The sequence below is a fragment of the Saimiri boliviensis genome, chromosome 16 (assembly GCF_048565385.1).
Source record: "Saimiri boliviensis isolate mSaiBol1 chromosome 16, mSaiBol1.pri, whole genome shotgun sequence".
In the NCBI taxonomy this organism is placed as follows: Eukaryota; Metazoa; Chordata; class Mammalia; order Primates; family Cebidae; genus Saimiri; species Saimiri boliviensis.
In genome coordinates, this window is record NC_133464.1 from 73,119,892 (window position 1) to 73,145,135 (window position 25,244).

At 40.1% G+C, this 25,244-nt stretch overlaps 1 protein-coding gene across 4 annotated transcripts in view; it reads left to right on the forward strand.

Annotated features, from left to right (window-relative positions):
• DCLK1 (doublecortin like kinase 1) overlaps positions 1 to 25,244 on the forward strand; it is a 350,533-nt gene that overhangs the window by 155,181 nt on the left and 170,108 nt on the right. For all 4 annotated transcript variants that reach the window (XM_039473245.2, XM_074387830.1, XM_039473244.2 and 1 more), the window contains exon 4: positions 19,201 to 19,300. In XM_039473245.2, the coding sequence (XP_039329179.1) occupies positions 19,201 to 19,300 (100 nt within the window). The remainder of the gene's footprint in view (positions 1 to 19,200; positions 19,301 to 25,244) is intronic.

Here is a 25,244-nt window from a genome sequence, read left to right on the forward strand (position 1 = left end):
AAAACAAATATTTCCGGCTACATGCCTCAGTGTAATTTGCTTTGCTGATTTAACATCTTCCTGAAGGCAGAATTTTTAGGTAGTAAAGTTAATCTGCCAAGTAGGAAAGGAAGATGGACGTTTAAAAACTCTAGCACTGCCTATGAAATCTTAAATCCTGCATTCGTGCTATTTGCATGTTCATTTCCTCTTTTACAAAACGCTCCTGGGATTCTTATGATTTCATTGTTAGTGAAAATTGTTTCTTTTTTTTCCTCTTCACAACCCTATATTATAAATTCTCAAAATCTGGCACTTCATGGCACATTCCTTTTGAATGTCTCTAATTCTACAATTTTATACACCCCCTTATTTTCCAAATTTAATTAGTTTCCAGAAGTTCTGCAGAGAAAATGAGCCATAATAATTCTTGATTGTTTCCACTTATCTTCTTATAATTTGATACAAGAGGACTTTATTGCATTTTAAAGTAGTTTTAATTTGAAAAAGATGGTCTTCTCCAAGTTTAACTTCATACAGTAGTAACAATTTACTAATTCCTAGTTCTAGAAGTATTTTTCTATCTAAAAAATTGCTTTTCCCAAATTATTATGCTACCATTGTGTTAGTCTGTTTTTACACTGCTAAGAGGGCATACTCAAGATTGGGTAATTTATAAAGAAAAGAGGTTTAGTTGGCTCACAGTTCTGCATGGCATGGGAGGCCTCAGGAAACTTACAATGGTGGCAGAAGGGAAAGAGACATGTCTTACATGGCTGCAGATCAGAGAGAGAAATGCGTGAGAATGCAGGAGGAACTACCATCTAGAAAACCAGGAGATCCCATGAGAATTAACTCACTGTCATGAGAACAACATGGGAGAAACTTCCCCCATTATCCAGTCATTTCCCACAAAGTCCTTCCCTAAACACCTGGAGATTACAATTCAAGATGAGATTTGGGTAGGGATACAAACCATATCATCCATGATAATAATTTAACTACTTCATAGTTCTAGAAACACCTAGAACATTGAAGTTCTAAGTTATCGTTGACTAGTCCAATGCCAGAAATTTCATACCCTTTAATCTCTCTGTATAAACCAATTCTTGACAATCCCGGTCTTTACATTCACAAAATATGGCCAAGCAAGGCTTCCTATTATGTTTCCAAAACATTCAATATCAGCCTGTAGTAAATTGTGGAATTAAAATGTTTTCATTGTTCCCCACTATGCTAACTATGGAATCTCCTCCACCTGCTGATAAAGATGCGTTTGGTTTTTAGTGCCTCAAGCACAGTAGGCTCATGAGAAAATTCACCTCCCCCATTTGCCCCTTGCAGGTTTCCTCTGTAAGTCATGAAACAAAAGAGCTCGAAGAGACATTGCTCATTTAGTATAATTTCTTATTTTAAAGAAGACAAAACTGGCAATCAGAGATGTTAGGCTCCCACTGTGAGTGATTTACAGAGTCAAGATGAGGAGAATCCAAGGGCCAGGCGCGGTGGCTCAAACTTGTAATCCCAGCACTTTGGGAGGCCGAGGCGGGCGGATCACAAGGTCAAGATATCGAGAACATCCTGGTCAACATGGTGAAACCCCGTCTCTACTAAAAATACAAAAAATTAGCTGGGCATGGTGGGGCGTGCCTGTAATCCCAGCTACTCAGGAGGCTGAGGCAGGAGAATTGCCTGAACCCAGGAGGCGGAGGTTGCCGTGAGCCGAGATTGCGCCATTGCACTCCAGCCTGGGTAACAAGAGCGAAACTCCGTCTCAAAAAAAGAAAACAAAACGGTGAGGAGAATCCAGTTCTGCCAATTCACTGTCGCGTAGCATCCTGCCCATCATCCACTCGTTCTTGGGGCATTGTCATGATGCCTTGTTTCTATCTTAGAAGTGAAAGAGGTGTCCTATAAAGGCTTTCCTGTTCTTAGTTCACTCTTCTGAATGGATAATGTAAAACAACTAACAATGAACAAAGCAGAAAAGACAAAGAGAACATAAGAGAGTCCAGATAATCCAGGATCTGTACAAACAACTCTTTCATACAATCAGGAACTGGTCATGGTGACATAAGTAATAACTAGCATAAATGTAAAATAATGAATAAAGACCACATCTTTGCCTTTCTTCAGGTTGGCAGAACATATATATGTTACCAGAATTTCCTATGCTTTAGAGTTTCTCTCTAAAACCCTCTATAACTTAACTAAACTCAATGGAAGACTGAAGCCATTAACCATTATTTTGTTGGAAAATTTTAGTTTCTGTATATTTCTGTGTGCCTGAAAAATACACACCTGTATTGATTTGCTAAAATTTCTGTAATAAATCACCGTGCTCTGAGTGGCTTAAACACAAAAAATGTATTGTCTCACACTTCTGAGGGCTGGGGGTTCAAGATAAAGGCATTGGCAGGGCTGGTTTCTTCTGAAAGCTGTTAGGGAGAATCAGTTCCAGGCCTCTTCCCTAGCTTCTGTTGTTTGCTGGCAATCTTTGGCTTTCCTTGGCTTACAGAAACATCTTCCAATCGCTGCCTTTATATTTACGTGCCCTTCTTCCTGTGTCTTTGTCAAAATGTCCTTTTCTTATAAGGCCACCAGTCGTATTGATTTAGGGGCTCGCTCAACTCCAGAATGACTTCATCTTATCTAATTACATCTGCAATGACTGTATTTCTCTCTCTCGCTCTCACTTTTGCTTTTTTTGAGATGGAGCCTTGCTCTGTTTCCCAGGCTGAAGTGCAGTGGTGCCATCTCAGTCCACTGCAACCTCTGCCTCCTAGGTTCAAGCAATTCTTCTCCCACAGCCTCCTGAGTAACTGGGACTATATGTGTGTGCCACCATGCCCAACTAATTTTTTGTATTTTTGGTAGATACAGGGTTTCACCGTATTAGCCAGGATGGTCTTGATTTCCTGACCTTGTGATCCACCTGCCTCAGCCTCCCAAAGTGCTGGGATTACAGGCGTGAGCCATCACGCCTGGTCCTGCAATGACCCTATTTCCAAACAAGGTTATATCCTGACGTACTGGGAATTAAAACTTCAACCTATGAATTTGAGAGGGCACAGTTCAACCCTCAGCAACACCCTTCACTGAGATACTGCAAAAAAAAAAAAAGACAACTATTTTGTTCACTATAAAGTTTCATATAGACACTTCTTGAGCTGAAAAATTTTTGATAACAGTTCATATGTTTGGACACTGAAGGGCAGTATAACACTACAGATAATTGCAAAAAGAAGTTTATGACTTGATTGCTTTAGAAATTACATGATGATGATGATTTTGTTTAAATGAATTTATAACTGTGGCTATCATGTATGGTGATTTTAACCTTATTTTATCTGATTACACTTAATATTGAAGGCAGACTTAAAACTTGTGGATAACACATTGAAGTCTGTCTAAATCAGAAACAAGGAGGAAGCTTCAATTTTGAGATTTGCATTGAATGGCTATGCCTTTTTTGTGATTTTAAACCTTTAAATTGCTGTTCATTGTGGTAGTTCATGCTTAGATCTCATTTCCTTTAGCATTAAGGAAGTTATGATTGGCATGGACAAACGTTTCAGCCTCAAGGGAATTTTCAATCATCTACTTGTCAGGTACTTGAAAAGAATATTGTTTCATGGGATGCAAGGGGAAAGTTTATCTTAATTTAGTTATTGCACTGCATTCTTCACATATAAAAGAAAAATGGATAATATACAGCAGGAAAGAAAATATGGTTTTCATGTACTTTGGTCAGTGCTGATTGCAGTTCTAATAATGCCTTATGGTTGTCTGAATCCAACAGCTGTTAGATAGAATAATTTTCAGTGTAAAACCGGTACAAGGAAAGGACAGACTAGAAACCATTGATTTATTTTGCTCTCTATTCCTTGATACTTGAGTCTGAGAGTAATCTTGGAAGTTTATGTTTCACCAACATTAACTTACTGGCTATATTGCTATTATTTGCTTTTTTCAGAACATTTGCACTGGGCCTGACATGCCTATGCATTATCTTATCAAATTCTTTCAATCATCCTGCGAGGCAGATGCAATATTATCCTCATTCTTTCTGTGAAGAAATGTGTTGAATTGGTGACTCAAGTCTCCCTTTCATGGAATTGACTTTTAAATTTGAGTTTCTCTGACTCTGGAGACAATGCTCAAAACGTCTATTATATGCTATTCTATATTACTGCATTGTTTAAAGTGAATTGGAACATAAAAATACGTAAACATGAGCATGTTCTCATCCAAATAACAAAAGCATCTTCCTGTGCCAGGTAGATGTTCTGTACATAAATGGACTGAACCACTAGGGACATTCAGAGCCAGTTATGACATCGTGAGAGAAGGCCATCAGTAATATGAGATAAGTTTGTGGAAGGAGAAAATAATAATGTCAACTCATTCCTGATTTGTAAGAAATGCAATAAATAAAAATACACCATTAGAAATTATTTGTGAAAAGCTCTGATTTTTTTTGGCCGGGCGTGGTGCCTCATGCTTTAATCCCAGCACTTTGAGAGGCTGAGGCAGGAGGATTGGCTTGAGTCCAGGAGTTCAAGACCAGCCTGGGCAACATAGTGAGACCCCATGTCTACAAAAAATTTAAGTTAGGCAGGTATAGTGATGAGTGCCTGTAGTCAGCTTTTGGGGAGACTGAGGCAGAGGATTGCTTGGGCCCAGGAGGTTGAGGCTATAGTGAGCTATGATCTCACCATTGCACTCCAGCCTGGGCAACAGAGACCCTGTCTCTAAAACAAACAAATAAGTAAACAAACAAACAAATAAAAGCTCTGATTTTTATCCTTTCACTCTGATGTCTTAAACCCATTTCCCCAGTTAGCTGAGTTTTATTTACTCTGCTTCCTTCCAACTAAAGCTAACATTTTTAATAGTTTTTAATGGCCCTGGTGATTTTTTCACATTTCAGCTGAGAAGATGTGGCCAAGAGGAAAATTACTGCACATGGTAGATTTTTTATTTTTAGAGAGCCATCATTCATTTTTACGGCGAAGTTGGTAGCTTTTGAAACCATGATTTGCCCTTGCAGTCAGAGATTAAGGGGTGAGAAAGGTAAGTAGAAGGAGCTTCTTGGCTTTGTTGGAGGGATTTAGTTTTGTTCCACCTCTACTGGGCTGGTAACATTTGCTCTAAAATTTCCTGTTGTAAATTCTCCACTCTATTTCTCTCCTCCTCTCTCCATGAATAAGTTATGATGATCAAGCACAGGAAAAGAGAGGAAGGAGACAGGAAACTACCTGTTGACTAACACAACCCTTTCCCAGGACAGGAATGTAAGCACATGTAGATGCATCCAGGTACACGTGTGCATAAACATGTACACTTAAGTGCACACACACACACATAAGACTTGCTGTATTGGTATTTTCATGAGCTCTAATTTCTAGGAGTGGTTGGTCTTGACTGTGCTCCACCCTTCCTTTGGAATTTACAAGAGCTAGAGTCTATCCGGAAGCTTGGTAGTTTCTCTTGAGATCATAGATACAGCCAAGAGTACTGGCTCTGCACATATTAACCATGGCTGCTGGAATTCTCTCCTGGACACTACAAACTGCCTGCCCACGGGTTGAATCCAGGACATGGACATGTCTCATTTGCAATACAGAGTGTTTCTTATAAAACATGATTTTATTGCCAGCTTTTTAAAAATCAGGGACTTTCAGATGAAAATCTGATTTCACTTTCTCATAGGAAAGAAATTAATCAATCTGGCATACTTTCCTGCATAACAAGTGTGGAGCTGCCCCATTTATGGGTGGGGGGTGTTCCAGGTCAGTGCAGTCGCCATCAATTTCCCATTGTCTGCCTGTGTTAGTGGCCATTGATTGCTCTGTTTGCATAGTGTTTTATTATGTCTGGCGTACTTCACTGTGTATGTTACCTGCCAGGTCTCTGTAGGCTTTTGAAGTCATGATGCTTTATGCCTTGGTTCATGCATCGTGGGCGAGATGGAAACCAGCCCTACGTTACTCACTCAACTCTAGATTTAGATTAAAAAGAATTAATTATAGATGCTCTAATATACATAATACACAATAAAGACAAAGAGGAAATGTTGACATAAGGTATTTTTGTCACCATATATAATTTTTAAAAGACCATTAAGAATATCTCCATCTCCAAGTTTGTATTCATAGTTGTGTACCCACATCAGAATTTATTTATGAAAACATAATGGCTTGAAACCAAGCCTTCATTTTGAACTGTAATTTTTTAAAATCTTACTATTGCCATCTCTCTCTCAACCTTTCATTAGCTGTGTTTAGATCTTAATACAATTATGTAAAAACAGTATTATTATTCAAACAATTCCAGATAATATTTCCATTTATACTTTTAAGAGCTCACTTGCTCTCAAATATATTTTTTGGGGAGCAAATACTTTCCTCCAGTATTTTTTAAGCCATGTAAATATGTTTGGTAGCTGCATTTAAGTATGGGTGAAAAAAAAATAAATTCATTCCTAAAATTATTTTAGAATTCTAGGTTGCCTTTGTACTGCATGTTACTGGGATGATTATTATCTATTAGAAGTGGTTAAGCATCTAGTGAACAGAACAGACTAATATGCTGCACAGGACACTCGAGAGACAAAAGGCTCTGTCCTCAGCTCATTTAGAACAAAATCCAGAGTTCTGTAGGGGCTCCCGTTATGGAGACGGTGGTGTTGATGCTAATGATGGTGATAGTGGTGTTAATGGTGGTAGTGGTGGTGGTGGTAGTTATGCTGAGGTTGGTAGTACAGTAGTGGTGATGGTGATGGTAGTAATGGTATGTGATGGTGTTGGTGGTTGGTGGTTGTGATGGTTATAGTATTAATGGTGGTGATGGTTATAGTGGTGATGGGGGTAGTTATAGTGGTGATGGTGATGGTTATAGTGATGTAGTGGTGGTGGTGATGGCTATTGTAGTGGTGCTGGTGGTAGTGGTGGTTATAGAGGTGATGGCAATGATAGTGAAAGTAGTGGTAGTGGTGGTTGTAGTGGTAGTGGTGGTGGTGGTTATAATGATGATGATTATAGTGGTGGTGGTTATAGCTGTGATGGTGGTGGTGGTTAGATTAGTGCTGGTGGTGGTTGGTTATAGTGGTGATGGTGGTGGTGGTTAGATTAGTGGTGGTGGTGGTGATGGATAGATTAGTGGTAATGGTGGTGGTGGTGGTTATAGTGATAGTGGTGGTGGTGGTTATGGTAGTGGTGGCAGTCGCTATAGTGCTGGTGGTGGTTATAGTGGTGATGGTTTAGATTAGTGGTGGTGGTGGTGATGGTGATAATAGTGGTGGTGGTGCTAGTGGTTATAGTGGTGATGGTGGTGATGGTGGTGTGATGGTGGTAGAGGTGATGTGTGATGGTGATGGTGATGATGTTTATAATGGTGGTGGTGGTGGTGGTGGTTATAGCAGTGATGGTGGTGATGGTTGTAGTAGTTGGTGGTGGTTGTAGTGATGGGGGTTATAGTGGGGATGGTGGTGGTGGTTATAATGGTGGTGGTGGTGGTGATGCTAATAATCATTTTGGAAATGTTAGCTTTATGGGATTGTTGTTTGAAAAACATCCTTTACTTAAGAAGACTCATTTGCACTGTGTAAAAATGCCTTTTAATCTCAAGCTGTATTGCAGAGAAGTAGATTCAAAATAGAAATGTTTAAAGCAACAAACTCCACGCTTTAATGTCAAGTGACCTTTATAAATGTTCCTGGAAAAAGCGTACTTCCATGACTTAGGGACTATTATTTTTCACAATCTCAGGCAGCAAGCCAGGGCACAAGAACATACCAGACAAAGTGACTTATTTTATGTTTTCAGCTCTCAAATATATGCCAATACTTTTGATACTTACAATTTTCTTTCAAAACTTTTTAGAAATCTGATTTTACCGAAGAGTCCTTGTGAGGAATCAATGTAACATCATGTTTCAAATCTCTCTTAGGGCCTCACACCTCATAGGTCTTAGCACTGGTCCTGGGCTCCTTCTAAAAAATATGAGGAGGGAAACTTACAGCACCAGAATGCATTTATGTGCATGTGGAATAAGAGTCAACAAAATCATAAGAGAGCAATGAGTTTCTTTAAAAACATTTTTAAGTCCTGGCCGGGCGCGGTGGCTCAAGCCTGTAATCCCAGCACTTTGGGAGGCCGAGGCAGGTAGATCACGAGGTCAAGAGATCGAGACCATCCTGGTCAACATGGTGAAACCCCGTCTCTACTAAAAATACAAAAAATTAGCTGGGCATCGTGGCACGTGCCTGTAATCCCAGCTACTCAGGAGGCTGAGGCAGGAGAATTGCCTGAACCTGGGAGGCAGAGGTTACAGTGAGCCGAGTTTGTGCCACTGCACTTCAGCCTGGAGCCTGGTGATAGAGTGAGACTCTGTCTCAAAAACAAAAAAAAACCAAAAATATATATATATTTTTAAGTCCTGACTCTATCTGAGGATGTTGCCTGACACAGATTTTGTGGGTTGGGTTTGGTTCTCTGGGTTTGAAGCCTGACTTCTGTAACTTTGTCTGAATGCCAAGACTTCTATAAAGCACCTTACACTAGCTGATTAGTGACTCTGTTCTTTCACTCTGAGTTTATTTTGCCCCAGTTCTATTAATGATGTTTTGTAGGCTTATGTACATTTAGTAGGAGAATCTCAGAGCATCATTTCTTTGCTCTTCATCTTGGCTTTTATAAATAGTAAACACCCTAACAAAGAACATACAGTAATCTCATAAAAGAATAAACATTTGAAAATCTTTCTTAACCATATAATTATTTTCAAAATTTTTATGGATGTTTGTAGATCAAAAGTTGAATGGACTGAATCCAGGCCAAGGGAGCATTTGTATGGGTTTACGTAGTACCACAGATTTAATTTTTTAATTGGGGATGTTAAATTTACAACAATTCTTTCTATTAAAATGTTTTCAGAGAAAGTAATATTGGAGCACAGTGCCTGATGCTGCTTGCTTTGGACAGGGCATTTATGATTCAGTTTGCCTCTGATGGGTTTTTTTGTTTTTTTGGTTTTTTTTTTTTCGGCCCAACCTTCACTCGTCCGTATTCCCTGCCTATCCCTGGTTGGTCCTGTTTTATCCCTGTGTTTATGACTCCTACTATGAACACTTCTTGGCATTGGTGATGACAACCTGAAGTATTCCTCAGAATGACTTGAAGATAGCGTTATGTCCAATATCACTCCCCAAGCATTACGCAGACAACCAGCCATATGCTCGGTGCCACATTTTACCCCTTAAGGATTTCCAAAAGTTTCTGTATTATGTAGCTTCGTGTGTTTCTCTTAATAGTTTTCTTTCTTCTCTTTCCAGTTATCATAGTAAGATGTTTCTGCCTAATTAGAAACCATGCCACAATCTCAACTACCTACTTGCATGAATCTTTTGGGAGATCCTCTCAGCAATAGAACATAAGTTTAATCTTTTCCTATCCCGGAAGATGATGAATTCAATCAGACGGTTCAGATAAGCCAATTTCCTGGGCTTGGGCACCCTTAATCTTGAACACTCATTGTAAGATAATTGATTTAGCTTAGCTTCTGGGTTCAGACCAGAGATTATTTGTACCCTCTCCAAAGAAACTACTGTGTTACAGTTTTCATTTTCTTGGACTATCCTTTAATTCCTTAAGTGAAAGGCAGGCAAGTAGGTTAGCTATTCTAAAAAGGAGGTACACAACAGTAAAGGATGTCTTAGTGGGAGAAGCCAAACAGTAATAGGACTGATGTGGTATTAACTTGGCAAAAGACCAGGATTGGAAGCCTTCTGAGTAAACGCTATTCTTCATACCTCTCTTTCCCAGCTATTTTAAGCGTTTAGTGTTCTATTCTTAAATAATAGCCCAAAATCCCTCAGAATGATATTTAACACAGAGACAAGCCAGGCCTGGTACTGATTACATACATTATCTCATTGAATCCTCATGAAACACTACAGGGTGAGCATTGGTAGCTCCATGTTACATATGAGGAAACTGAGGCTTGAAGGTGTTAAACAGTTGTCGAGGATCACACATCTATCAGGTGGCCGAGCCAAGATACTGAGTATTTGTTACTAGAAGGTCATTTTACACTTTGCTTTGGTCTGAATGTTTGTATCCCCCAAAACACCTACATGTTGAAATCCTAACCTCCAAGGCCATGTATTAGGAGGTGGGCCTTTGGGAGTTGATTAGGTCCATTAGGTCACGAGGGCATCATCCCCATGAATAGAATCAGGGCTCTTATTAGAGGTCCCAGGGAGGTTCCTTGTCCCGTCCACCTCGTGAGGCTATAGTGAGAAAGCAGGCCCTCGCCAGACAGCAAATCATCTGGTGCCTTTATCTTGAACTTCCAGCCTCCAGGCTGTGAGACATAAATACCAGCTGTTCAGGAACCACCCAGTCTATGATCTTGTTGTTATAGCAGTCTGAATGGACTAAGAGACGCATTTTACAAAACAGAACGGGCTCACACCTGTAATCCCAGCACTTTGGGAGGCCGTGGCAGGCAGATCACCTGAGGTCAGGAGTTCAAGACCAGCCTGATCAACATGGAGAAACACTGTCTCTACTAAAAATACAAAATTAGCCAGGTGTATTGGCGCATGCCTGTAATCCCAGGTACTTAGGAGGCTGAGGCAGAAGAATCCCTTGAACCCCGGAGGTAGAGGTCGCAGTGAGCCAAGATCATGCCATTGCACTTCAGCCTGGACAGCAAGAGAGAAACTCCACCTCAAAAAGAAAGGGAACTAAATGTTAGTATTTAGAAAAACAGGGTAGATAATAAAAGATGAATCACTTAGAACAGGTTGCAGTCTGAATCCATGAAAGATGGTGATGCATGCATAAAAGGTGCCTTTGGGGTCAGAGAGTATGTTCAACAGCAAGCTGCAATGCTGATGTCAATGTCAACTACAGCAGCTATGAACACATCCAAGGAAGAACCACACTTTCAATTCCATAATTCACTTTTTAAAATTTTTATTATTTTATTTTATTTTATTTTTTATTTTTTCAAGACAGGGTTTCACCATGTTGGCCAGGCTGGTCTTGAACTCCTAACCTCAGGTGATCCACCCGCCTCGGCCTCCCAAAGTGCTGAGATTACATAATTGACTTTTTCTGATTGACGCAGCGAATCAAATTGCTAGCATTTCAAAGGAGAATATTTATTTTTTTCCATTTCATTAAAGCATCAGCCTGTTAGTTTGAGTGTTATCTCCTAGCCTATTCTGAATTTCAACAGTATTATCCAAAAAAAGTCTTAGAGCTTCATGTTTTAAACTTGTAAAGAGTACTTTGAGGATGTTTATTTTCTTCTGTCTGTTAATTATTATTACTTTACTAATTTATTTTTTATTCACATATTTTCCTCTGGCCAAGAACCAGTTTCTTTAAAGAAGTTTTTTTATCAGAAGCTTCTAGCCATAAGAACTAGAGTAAAATAAATTATCACTTGCATAAATTTATCATCAAAGAATGAAAACAAAAATGTACGGAAGGGATGGAGAATGTGTTTTTATGACAATAACATAACACATTTCTAATATTTGGCTATAAAACTAATTGTGAACATATTTTAGAACCAGAAACATATGGAATTACATGATTATAGGACAGAAAAATTCACAGTGGTTGACTTATAATATCATGTGGCATAAAAATACTCATTGCTAAGAGTGGAGAGAAGAAGCCAAGTATGGAATGAAATTGGAAGAGGAACCTCCTCTCAATTCAGTTTTGGCAGGATGAAGAGCCCCATATGTGCCGAGTTTTAACTGAAAGCTAACTGTAATGGTCACGCTATGAATTGTGCAGAAAGAGGAAGGTTGTTAACTTAGCGCCTTAGATACATAGGTAACTAAGGTGTTTTGTTGTTGTTTTTTTTTTTTTAAGTATAAGCATTACTTTTTGGTAAGGAGCATCTCATTAAAATGTTAACCCCAGAACCTTTAAGCCTACCATCTCTAACTGGTATCAAGAAGTTTAAGAAATTATAAACGAAGTATTTAAAGAAAAAGAAAGTTAAAACAGAAAGAATATGCCATACTCAAAGATTCCAATAGATGGAATGAATGTATTCGTTTTTACTTCTGTGATGGTTTATGACCTTACTTAAAATATATTATTTAAAGGGGTGACAGCAAAATATTGTGGTGTCTCTGATACCATGAGAAACACCTGATAAAGACCCAATGACTTCTGTGGCTTCAAATACATCCAGGGCGGCAGAGCTATCCCCCTGTTTTGTTTGAAGAGGGCGCTCTTGTAAAGAAAATATCCCTGCCAAGGCTCTGCTGAGAAACTGGCCCTGCTCCCTGAAGTCAGCGTCACCATGGAGATCTTATTCCAGTGAGAGGGAATGGATTCCACGGCCCTGCTTTGGAAATGTGTAAATAGCAGATGCTTTTATTGCCTGTGTTTGAATATCTGCCCTTGCAGAACAACTCAGGCCGGAAGCTTAGAGGAGAGGAAGTCCATATTTGTCTGTAGCGTTTGTTTCCTCCATAAGCAGCTTAGTCTCTCGGGATGATTGTGGGTAATGACAAGTTAATGGAAAAGTTGTGAATTCGTATTTCACATGAAGAGAGTCGGAAAAAGAAATACGTCTTCCTTGAGCCAAAGAAATAATTCAAACTGCCTTCTTTTAAAAGGGGGGGGTTTATTAGACATCATTTTTATTATGTACTATTTTTTTTTTTTTTTTTTTTTTGAGACGGAGTTTCGCCCTTGTTACCCAGGCTGGAGTGCAATGGCGCGATCTCGGCTCACCGCAACCTCCGCCTCCTGGGCTCAGGCAATTCTCCTGCCTCAGCCTCCTGAGTAGCTGGGATTACAGGCACGTGCCACCATGCCCAGCTAATTTTTTGCACTTTTAGTAGAGACGGGGTTTCACCATGTTGACCAGGATGGTCTCGATCTCTCGACCTCGTGATCCACCCGCCTCGGCCTCCCAAAGTGCTGGGATTACAGGCTTGAGCCACCGCGCCCGGCTATTATGTACTATTAAGGTACTATATATGGTAACTATTGATCATAATTATTTTATCAGCTGAGATTTATAATATGCAAATGTGAGGGTGCGTGATCGACTCATTTTCCTACAGCTTGGTAGTTAAATTCTGACTGCGTTCACATTCCTACTGATTTTCTGTTTAACCTGGCTAAGTTTTTTTCATCTGTAAGATGGGAATACTGATAGCAATAAACTATTGTCAAATAGAGTTTGTCTCCTTCATCGTCGAAAGGATTAAGTGTTATCATGTATAATGAAGATGAAATGTAGTAATATGTGTGGACTATCCCTATTGGTATATTATACCAAAAAGTGAATTTTCATATTTACTTTATCTTTATCATATAATTTATGCTTTATCACATAATTACTGTGGTAAAGCATATTAGAACCAATACAGTAACTGATAAACAAGAGAATTTAAGTCACTCACCAAATTCATGAAACAGTTATAGCAAATACGGGCTCAGAACCCAGGTATCCTGATGCTTGTTCAAGGGCTTTTTCCAGCACATCTGGCAATTATAATCACTCGTGTTTTTTGAGGTATTGTGGGTATGGCATCATGTTAAGCACCATCACATAAACTCTCATGCAATAAATTAACTGTTTTTCTTTGGAGTTAGAAAAACATTCAACATTGGAGTTAGATTTCCACATAATAACCAAAACACTAAGAAAAAACTGAAAATTAGCCAACAGAATGTTAAGTGTCAGGCACTGTAAACAGATTACCTGGTTTGTGAATTGCATATATTACACATACAGTATCTTTTGCTGTGGAGGATATTTCAACAGAGAACAGCTTTCTGAGGAATAAAAATCTCTGGTTCTCACGAAACTAGAAGTTGGTGACAGATCTCAGAAAGCCCTGAGTTAAGACAGTGGTTCCTAGCACATTTGTGATATCAGGTGAATACGCTTGCAAATCACGTTTCATAGCATCATTCTGTGGAAGGCTAACAGAAATCAGAGGCATAAACCCTATCCCACCTTTGTGTTAGCAACTTCTACCAGCTTTGCACCAATTCTTTTGTGCAATTCAAAGTGTACTTTTCATCAAAATAATGATACCGATAGAATCCTTACTTCCAAAGCAAGAAGAGGCACCCATTTGCTACATTTTCTTCAAGTCAACTTAGAAAAGAAGCACGTTGGTATAAAACCCAGGAGCTGCATGCTGTGTGTTTGCTTCTTCCCTTTTCTTCTCTTTTTATGAGATGGGGTCTTGCTCTGTCACTCAGGCTGAAGTGCAGTGGCGCAATCTCAGCTCACTGCAACCTCCACCTCCCAGGTTCAAGCAATTCTCCTGCCTCAGCCTCCTGAGTAACTGGGATTATAGGCATGCACCACCACACCCAGCTAATTTTTGTATTTTTCCTAGAGACAGGGTTTCACCATATTGCCCAGGCTGGCCTCGAACTCCTGACCTTGTGATCCACCTACCTCGGCCTCCCAAAGTGCTGGGATTACAGGCATGAACCACCGTACCTGGCCATGTTTGCTTTATTAAACATTTTTTAAAATTTATATTATGTATGCACTCAGTGTATACTTATTTAGAAGTAAAAATACATTTGGGCTAATAAAAATAGCTGGACTTTATTGAGGACTTATTCTCTTTGGAGTCATCACCTTAACTCTTCTTAAAACAACTGATATGATAAACCGAGGCACAAAGAGATTAACATCCAAGTGGAAGAGCTGGGCTAACTCAGAAGCTGGGCTCTGTTGACAGTGCTGTGCTTCTGGGGAAGAGCCTAAGCAGACATCTCCATGATGCCAGAAAATAGCACCCAATGGGAGATACTGCCTTTGTGCTGACTGAAGTTAGGAACTATAGAAACAGGACTCATTTCAAGATAGCTGATTGAGGTTTCCTGACTTGCCCAAGTCAGTGATGGTGGTAGAGCAAGGGCTGGAGTGATAGCACCTGTCTCCAGCCTTTGACAAAACCACTAGAAGCTAATGGAAGTCCCTGTCTGCTGAATTGCTGATTCACAACAGGAATTATTTGGATTGTAAGTCTGTAGACATATACTGGAAAAAAAGAGGTAATGGATAAGGGCAGCCATATTCTCAAGACCTAGCCCAGTGACTGGCAAATAATGGGCACTCAGTAAGCAGGTATTGAGCAATGAATAGAGGTTCAGAACAGGGATGAGTCACTTTGGATTAGAGTGGATAGAGAAGGTAGGGCTTGAATCTGCAACTGAGCTATAGGCCATAGGAGGGATTTGAACAGGCAAAGAGTAAGAAAGGATATAAAATAGAAAATAAAAAAACAACACATAGGTAGAAAGAACAAGCCCCTTTTTAGAGAAAAACAGGTAAAGCAGATAAATTGAAACATGTTTCATGTTAGGACATATATCCATTCATCCTTCCATCCATCCATCCATTCATCCATCCATCGTCCATCCATCCAACAAATGCATATTTAAGTATCAGGCACCACATCACAACTAAAACAACTGGAAGCTTGAAAGGTAGGCTGGGGCCAGATTTTGAGGTATCTGGAATGCCAAGCTCAGAAAGTTGAACTTTAACTTGAGGATAGTAAGCCATGGATGGCTTTCTGAGCCATGAAGAGAGAGATTGAAAATTTGCTAAGGAAGAGTAGACTGACAGAATTAAATAGGATGGATTGGACAGAAAGGAGATAGGGCTGAGAAAACCCAGAAAATCTACTAAGTGATACGCCAAGGTCCACAGGCAGAAGGATAAGCTCTGGACTGACTTGGTGCTGGAAGTAAAGGAGAGGAGAGTGGGGAAAAGGCCTGGATTTGAAAGTTAATGCAGGGGCAGAATCTCTGACCATAGTGAAACCTCAGAGAAGAGCAGGCTCTGACAAGACCAGCTCTCCTGGGAGGTGCAGGACAATGGAGGTGGAACAGAAAAGCTTGGAAAGGTGCTTCTCCATAGGCTGGACATCTCTCTTTTCTCATGCTTGACACTTCTCCCTTTGCATCTGCTTTGTATCTAATTGCGATGAATGTTTCCAACATCTGACACCTATTGAGCAGAGAGGCCAGTTGCCACTATCCCTTTGTAACAAGAAGCATGTTTTTCATACATAAAATGAACTTAAAAAAAAAAAAAACAGAAACTACACTGAATCTTTAGAACACCAGGTTTCAAAGGGAGTAACACTACATAGATAAATAAAATCAGATTATTGGGCAAAACATTGGTTTTCAATTCCTTCACCTTTTCATAATTCCTTGATATCAGAATGTACAGTAATGCCTCAGGAAAATTCTTAATGTACATTTGTCTAGAGAAGAGGGTTATAATCTTTCTTGTTAGTTGGACTCCATTATAGCTACCTCTGTATCAGTGATAGAGTATGTGAGAATGGATAATTGAAGTGTGTTGAAGTGCACAGATTATCCTCAATTCATCTTTAGGATAACCTTGTGTTTAAGTCTCCTTTGCTATCATCTCTTTAAGAAGACTTCTAACAAGGAGCAGTTTTATAAAGTTGAATTTGATCTACTGACCCTACCTACCTTTTTCAATGGGAAGTTGTGAGCAGGAAAGTGGTTACATGATGTATAACAGAAACCACAGAAAACATAAGAGTTTCTGCTAGTTCAACACATTCTTTCATTTCAACCAGTGAAGATTCAGAGGTAAATGAACGCACGCTGCTTGGCACTGAAGCGACTTGCCCCTGCCTTTTTGTGCTCGGTGATGACAGTTACTTTTCTCTGACAATCATTGCACTCCTCTTATATTTTTGGAGTCTCGGTGTTGGAAAGAACATTGAAAGTTCATCACGTTTCATTTCCCACTTGCCAAAAAAAACAAACAGACCTAAACTGCCGAAGATGGATCATCATCTGTTCTGCTCTTTACGTCTCAGACTTGGAGAATGGTCACCAGTAAACTGAGGGAAGAGCGTTGGCTAGCAACCTGCTTAAAACCTGTTGTAGTTTTGATGATAGTTATTTGTCCATGTAGAAGTGGCATGAAACATGCACACACTGATGAGCAGGATGTGGTTAGCAATCAGATGTTCTCAAATGCAAATGGTGGGAATGTGTTTCCTTTAAAAAACAGTATTTTTCATCGATCAGAGATACATCATCAAAATGTTTGATGCAGAATAGGCCCATCATAAATGTTTGAGTGAGTAAATCAGTTGGCAATGAAATATTTATCAGCCGCAGAAGCATGGCTGCCTAGGAGCAGAGTGGGTAACTGTTCTTTCTTTCCTGTGCTCCCAGAGATCTTTTCACCTATGGCCGCAGCCCAATTCCAAAGAGAACTCTGAGGAGCACCATCTGTCTGTATGAGGCTGTGTGAGAAAAAAGGTCTGGAATCAAATAAGTTTTGGAAATACTGAATTTTTCTATCTCTTCTTGACATCATGGTGTACATTAGAACATTAAGGATTTTGAGGAGTTTGGAAACAAATATTTTCTAAATCCATTTGGCTTTAGAACTCTCTTTTGCACAAAACATATTAACCATCCACATTTTAGGAGATACTGCTCTTTTGGGTTAATTGTTCACATTTGGGCAGAGATCATGATTTCTTCATTTGTGTATGTCTGTGCCAGATGCTAATTGGCACGTGGTAGGCATTCAGTAAAGACTTCCTGTAAATGAAATGTAAAATGAAAATGGCCATGGGGGGTTGATTGGGATGAAGTTGGAGGAAGTTATGATGTCACGAAGGTAAAGATGAACAGGACTGGGTTGGAGTCAGAGAGAGAGGAGTGAAATGGAGACTGGGTTCTGAATTCAAAGGGTCTGCTTTTGTACCAAGTAGAATATCAGAGCTTCTGACATCACTCTTGAAGCCCTTCAGTTTATCTTCTTCAGTAATTATAGCATCCCTCTTAAATACCCTGTGTTTTTAAGCTTTCACAGGCCAACTAAACACTGACAACCGTGGATATACCTTATTCATGCTTCTTGTTGATTACCAACCTGTTAAAGAAATTTCTTTTTAAAAACTGCAGCCAAGTGATTATTTAGAAAGAGACATTCTTTGGAAAAGACACGCTGACGCTCACACATCATTGCATTTGGGGACTCTAAATAATGCTGTGTTCTCTCAACTTATACTTTAGGTTTTATAGCACATGTGATATATCATAGTAATATTCCCAGGGACTGACAACAAAGCAGAACCCCAGAGGTGCCCACAGAGGAAACTGCAGACAAATCAGAGGGGAGCTCATTGTAAACACAGGCCCAAACAATTGAGCACTCCAGAAAGGCTTGTCTCTGGTCCTCAAATATCCAGGGGAAAATGGTATTACAACGTCTATTTCATACAGCTCTGAATGGGTGCCTGCAATTGGCCATCTTATGATTCGCCCAAGTGGTCAAAGGAAATTGAAAGCAGATAGAAATCGGCAGTGTTCCTAGTGTTCATATTACACATAATGTGAACAAACTATTACATAGTCTATCCAAAGACAAAGAGCAAATTGTTTGAAAATTATTCATTTTGGTCATAGTTACTTGCAAAAATGACATTTAGCTCTCTTAAAGTTTTCATTGGAGAGTAAGTTGAGTAAATATCAAAAGGTTGCCTTAAAACTTGTCTTCTACATGACAAGAAGAAGTTGGGCGGCCTGGGAGTTTTAGAGGTTGGCAGAGCTTGGGAGTGGGCACACATTTACCATCATCTCTCTATCTAAGCCTAAGCCATAGCTTCATTTGTTTATTATTAATTCTAAAAGAGTTCCATTTTTCTTTCAACTAGAGGTAGGATGGGCCTAAAGGAGATGATTATGTTCATATTAAGAGAGAAATATTTTTCTTCAGTGATTCTCATGTGTATATGATCGCATCAATTACTAAACATACTTGTTGTTAAAACCATATGCTGATTTGTGTTGCTATCGAGGCATATTACCTTCCAGAGAGGAAAGGGCCTCTGCACCTACTCTATTATGGAAACAAAGGGCTGTTACCTCAGAGCCTATTGATATATCAAGTAATAAATGTGACAGTTACCGGTTCTATTTTTCTTATCCCATCTTCCTGCAGAACTGAAATGGAACATGTTTCTTACTAGTAACAGATGCTCGAACCCCTCTTTTGAAATTCCTCTGGAGAAGCTGCCCTGTTGATTCCATTAGGTGGGAAGGGGCTTTATGCAGACATCTGCTCGTGGGGTTGCATTGTTGTAATTGCTCTTCTACCACCCTTGCTGAGTGCCATGCTTTTCTCTTGTAGGTGATGTGCCTTCAGGACTTTTTTGGTGATGATGACATTTTTATTGCATGTGGACCGGAGAAGTTCCGTTACCAGGATGATTTCTTGCTAGATGAAAGTGGTAAGGAAAAAAAAAAAGTTCAAAACCAGGGGAAATTTGAGGCAGCTTTCCAAAATGAGCTGCACCAGGCCAAGATTATGTCAACTCCAAAGCTACCAAATCAGTTTCAGATCCTCACGCAGCGTGTCTTTTCCATATCTTGAATTTCTTTGATTTTTTTTTAAATATGGAAAACAGATGAAATGAGAATTGGAAAGGTTAAATCATTTAGAAGAATAAGTTACTCATGGTTCATTTATAACCACTTAAATTGATGTTATGTAGAAAACAATGGTGTGGATTTCTACATTTTTAATTGTATATTTTTTTTCGTAATTTTTAGCTGAGGAATTGGTCATCATAAAATTATTTAGGATGTTTCTAGGCTTAGCTTTCATGTGGCTTCCTTTAATTCCTAACTGGGCAAGTGGTTTTTCTTTTCCTTTAAATACTGTAGAATTCATGTGTCATTAGCATCTGTGAGGTATTAGAAAAGAGAAGGTAGCTTCTTTCCACTAACAAACTAAATGTGCTGCTCTGCAATTGATAAAGAGGGGACAGCTATAAAGAGGGAAAGACATGTCTTAGGAAATGAATATGAAAGGTGGTGACTTTAAGAATGATTTTTTGATACTATAAATCATCTGAGAATCTTAGCACCGTTACAGGTAAGATTATTGTACCAAAGATTATTATACCCCTTCCCTTGATAATATTACTCTTATTTAATTAGGTGAGTATTGCATACTTACAATTCAAATTCTGTCTAGTTAGAAATGGTTTTTGAAATGATAATGAATCTTTTGCTTAGATGAGTGCAGAAAAACAAATCAGTGCACTTTTGAAACAGTGGCTGAGCAACACTTGAACACTAATAATGATGGAGAATGTGATGTGGTATAGTGGCCTCACCCGAACACTGCAGATGTGTGTTCATGCATAGCACCTATGTCACATGTGTACATACATATTATCAGTTATATGCTTTAGAAACTAGAGTTCTTTCATTTAAAAATGACTTGGAGACCGGGTGTGGTGGCTCACGCCTGTAATCCCAGCACTTTGGGAGGCCAAGGTGGGCAGATCACTTGAGATTCGAAGTTTGAGACCAACCTGGGCAACATGGTGAAATCCTGTCTCTACAAAAATTAACTGGTCCTGGTGACGTACACCTGTAGTCCTAGCTGTTCAGGAGGCTGAGGTGGTTGGATCATCTGAGCCCAGGGAGGTCAAGGGTACAGTGAGCCCTGATTGTACCACTGTACTCTGGCCTGGGCGATAGAGCAAGACACTGTCTTCAAGAACAAACAAACAAACAAAAAAAGACTTAAGGTGTATAGGGATAAGAACTTTTAAAATTACCCCTTTCTCATGAAAGCTTCAAATGCCCAATAAGAATAAAAATAGATGGGTCATTTGAAGAGATTTATTTTGGTTCAAGGACCCTAACTAGAAGAGTGGTTTAGCATCCCTTTTTCTCTAAATAAGTTGACTCTAAATACATTCCATCTTTATTTCTGACCTATGTGCCCTTTGAGGCACCGATTTTTGTAAATAGATCACAAGTATAGTGTCCTCAGGGAATGTATCCCCCCACCACCGTTTTAAGAACAGCTTTGCTGTTGTGTAGAACAGGTAAAAACGTCAAGAGTCAGACAGAAGAGCTGACAGCATGGTTTTGAGAAAAATAAACTGCCCTGACTTTCCATTTAAAGAAAATAGCTGCTTGTGATAGAACGGCTTGAGAGACCAGATGCATTCTGAAATGAAAGTCTGTTTGTTGCTTTGATATAGAACACAGCCTGTCAAACTCGACCTGGAATACAGCTCTTTTTTCAAACCAGCAAGCAGAGTGGGCCAAGTTGGCCACAACTTCCAAGCTCTAAGGTCTCTGTCTAGGCCTCAGATGGACTTGGGGACTCTGCTCCGTGCTGGCTGGGCTAGGTGAGCTCACACAGCTGGGCTTCCCCTCCCCAACAACCAATGCGCAGCTACTCCCACGCACCTGCCATGATGGGCTGGTAGACTTTCTGAGAAGTAAAACAAGAAAATGCCAGAAAATCTTTTGCTCTTTCCCCTTTGAATTATTTCTCGTTAAAAAGAATGAGATTTACACAGGAAGACTCACATGCGATCACACACATGCACGCGCGCGCGCACACACACACCCACACACACACAAGCCAGAACACCTTCTCCATCTTTTGTGGTTTGACCCGGAGAAGGACCACTTCAAACTACTTAGCTGAGAACTTCACATCCTTTCCCTGGATGAATAATACCCTAACCCTGTCTTGGTGTGAAATACGTTTGCTGAGTAACCATGTCCTCCCCCATTCCAAAAGAAACACGTGGATATGGAAGGAAGGGGGCTCGAATAGAAAAACGATCTAAATTGAGATTTTACTTCCTTGGATGAACTTACCCCGAGACTAAATTCACACATTGACAACTGCAATTTTCCTGTTGCTTGTACAGCATGTTCTAGTGCTAATGAATTAACATTTGAATCTTTTTTAAAGTGCTCCGAGCATGATTTTGCCCAGCTTATCTGTACTTGCTAAATGGTATTTGCACATTGATGCTTCATTTGGCCTTTTCCATAGTAGTTTCCTTAAAGGGGTGTCAGCGGGGGTACAGACATCTTCAGAATTACTACTCTTGCCCTGCGCAGGGCTGTGCTTGATTTAAGGTGCCAAGAAGTGGCCTTTTGCCACAAGGCGGCACTTTTATCTTTCCAAATTAACCTGGCTCCCAGTGAGTTCAGGATTTAGCAATAATACATCCCCCTAATTACTGCTAGGAAATCTCTTAAGGATGTCTCTTAAGGTTCATCCTGGGAGGAGATTTGCTATTATAGGCGAATATTTCACGGGGCCACATTGGAGACAGATCAACACAGGAAACTTCCAAGGAGTCTCCTTCCTCCCCTAAGTTGCACATTCGGAAAATAACACCTTCCTTGTTCTGGTTCAGAATGTAACCATTTTAGCGATATCGTCATCAATCAGTGGAGTCTTAGCACCTTGGAGATGGTGGCTAGAGCACTATAGATAGAGACAGGCAGAGAGGCCAGCCGATCCTTCCCTTGCTGTCCAATTTAGAATGATGAAACATAGGCAGGGAAAATGTCACACTGGAGACAGGAAGCTCAGCATAGTTTTGCTTCTGTGTCGATGACAAACAGACCAATTTGTGATCTGTTGCCATTTAACAGTGATAGGGTTTTGCTGAGAAAGGATCACCCCACGCCTAGGAGGAACAGTGAACTCCTTGGGGATGAGCCTAACACTGGATGTCAATTCTTGTCCAATCCCTCAGCCTCAAAGCCAGTGTCCCCACTCTGTCTGGTCAGTTCCTTCAGCTACTCACTCCACTGCCATCTGGAGCCTTGCCCCCACCAGACCTGCCACCTGCTCGGGAGTCCAGATATCTGTCATTCTGTCTTTCAACTTTTCTGAGCTCTTTCTAGTTTTTTATCAACCAGTTCCTAAGTGTTCTTGATTCTGATTTTAATAGGCAATACCTTCAACGCCCATCGTTTTGCCTAGATGTTGGATCAATTTCCTAGGGCTGCTATAACAAAGTACCACAAACTGGGTGACTTAAAACAACAGAAATGTGTTAGCTCACAGTTCTGAAGGCAAGAAGTCCAAAATCAAGGTGTTGGCAGGGCAGTGCTCCCTCTGAAGGCTCTAGGGAAGAATCTTCCTTGCCTCTTCTGAATTTCAGATGACTGCCAGCAATCCTTGGCTTGTGGCAGCAGCATCACTCCAGTCTTCACCCCCATCTTTATGTGACCTTCTCCATGCATTTCAGTATAATTTTCCTCTTCTCATAAGGACACTAGTTGTTGGATTAGGGCCCACTCACATTCAGTATAACCTCATCTTAGCTTGGTAACATCTACAAAGACTCTATTTCCAAATAAGATTCATTCAAAGGTACCAGGATTAGTATTGGAACATATCTTTTGGGGAACAAAATTCAACCTAAAAAAGACAACTGGTGGGAGCTGTTCAGATTTTATTTGAACTTGGGTTACAAGTAAACTAATGTTTATTAATTTGTTTGGACCTGTCATTAGATGTTTACAGTTACAGCATTGTATTTGGTAGTAGAATACATCAACAAGAGAGCTGTGGCTGCCCCTCATCTGACCCTTTACAGTTAGGGTTCCTTGCCTTGTGGATCATAGGAATGCTGTCAGACAGTCTGAGAATTTTAGCAGTGCATTTGACAGAGCCCTTCTTGAAATCCCTTGGACTAAGACAAAATGTATAGTGAATGGCATAGGTGGTTGTATTTTCAATTGATTGATCTTCTCTGGCCAAAAGGTATTGATTTATAGGCTGATGTCAAATGTGCCAGAGGAGTTCTCTATTAGGATTGACCTATCCAGCCCCTGAAGGTAGGGATTGTGTTTATTTTCTGAGAGTCAACAGGTTTCACACTGCAGGGTTCTGTTTCGGACTTGATATGGTTTAGCACGGTTATCAGTGTCCTTTAGAGGCCAGGTGGCCCACACCTGTAATCCCAGCACTTCGGAAGGCCGAGGTGGACAGATCACGAGGTCAGGAGATCTAGACCGTTCTGGCTAACAGAGTGAAACCCTGTCTCTACTAAAAATATACAAAATTAGCTGGGCGTGGTGTCATGCGCTTGTAGTCCCAGCTACTCGGGAGGCTGAAGCAGGATAATCACTTGAATCTGCGAGGCAGAGGTTGCAGTGAGCCGAGATTGTGCCACTGCACTCCAGCCTGGGTGACAGAGCGAGACTCCATCTCAAGTGTCCTCTAGAGAGCATTCAAGCTGTATGGATTCAAACCATCAGGGAGGAGAGTTAATGTGGTCAGAGGTAAGATGAGGATTTGAAAAGGTTCTAACAGGGTGGATTGTATCTAACCAGAGAAAATTGAATTCATATAAACAAAAAGAAGAGCCCTAGGGTGTAAAAAAAAGAAAGAAAAAAGCCAGCCTTGCAAGCTTACGTAGGAACAATGTTGGTTCCACAGCAGCACGTGTGAAATTTATTTACTTGACCGCAGGCTTAGTATGAGATGTTAGGTGACATGGGTCATTTGTGTGGGGGTTGTAGGTGTATCACATACTATATTGTAAAATGTTTTCATCCCTCTGATTGAAGATGGTAAATGTGAGCTGAAACAAAAATTTAAAATTTAAAAATATGTTAATATTTATAAAACTAAGTACAGAAGAAATGTAAATGAGCTTTCAGATTTTTTGTATCTTTGTAGTGTTTATAATTCTGAAGTCATTAAAGTTCAAAACTGCAGGAAGGTTTTTGAGATGCAGTGTGTGTGTGCATGTGTGCATGTCTGTGTGTGCATGTGTGTGTGCTTGTGCACGTGTATGCATGTGTAGCGTTCCATCTCCAGGAAATACCAGTCCTGCTTCTGCCTGTACCAGACAGACGTACCTGGGGTCCAGTGTTCTTCCTGGGTATGTGATTCTAGAATGGACGTTTCCTCAGCTTCTCTTAAGGATCTCCATGGCATTGGGTACCCAAGATCTGCTTGCTAAATATTTCTAGAAATATTCCATCCTGACCGCTTTCCTGGGACTCATGTCCCCTAAATAAGACAGAAGATACACCAGGCACCATTCACCACTGAGTTCTGATTACCCTCCTTAATTCTGAGTGATAAGAAAATAGGGCTAGAACCTATTTAGGTTGGTTCAAAAGTAACTATGGCTTCTGCCTTAAAAGTAATGGCAAAAAATGTGATTACTTTTGCACCAACCTAATAGAATAGTAGGAACAGTATTGGAATAGTGGGATTGTGTTCTAGACACAGTCTCATCCAGGCTCTATGTCCTGCTTTCTGTGTGGTCTCTACATCTCCAAACCTGCTTCCTATTCCCTGAAACACCTTTTTTTCCCTGGGTTGTAATGGACCTCAAATGAGACAATAAATGTCAAAGCACATTCGAAACGGTGTTC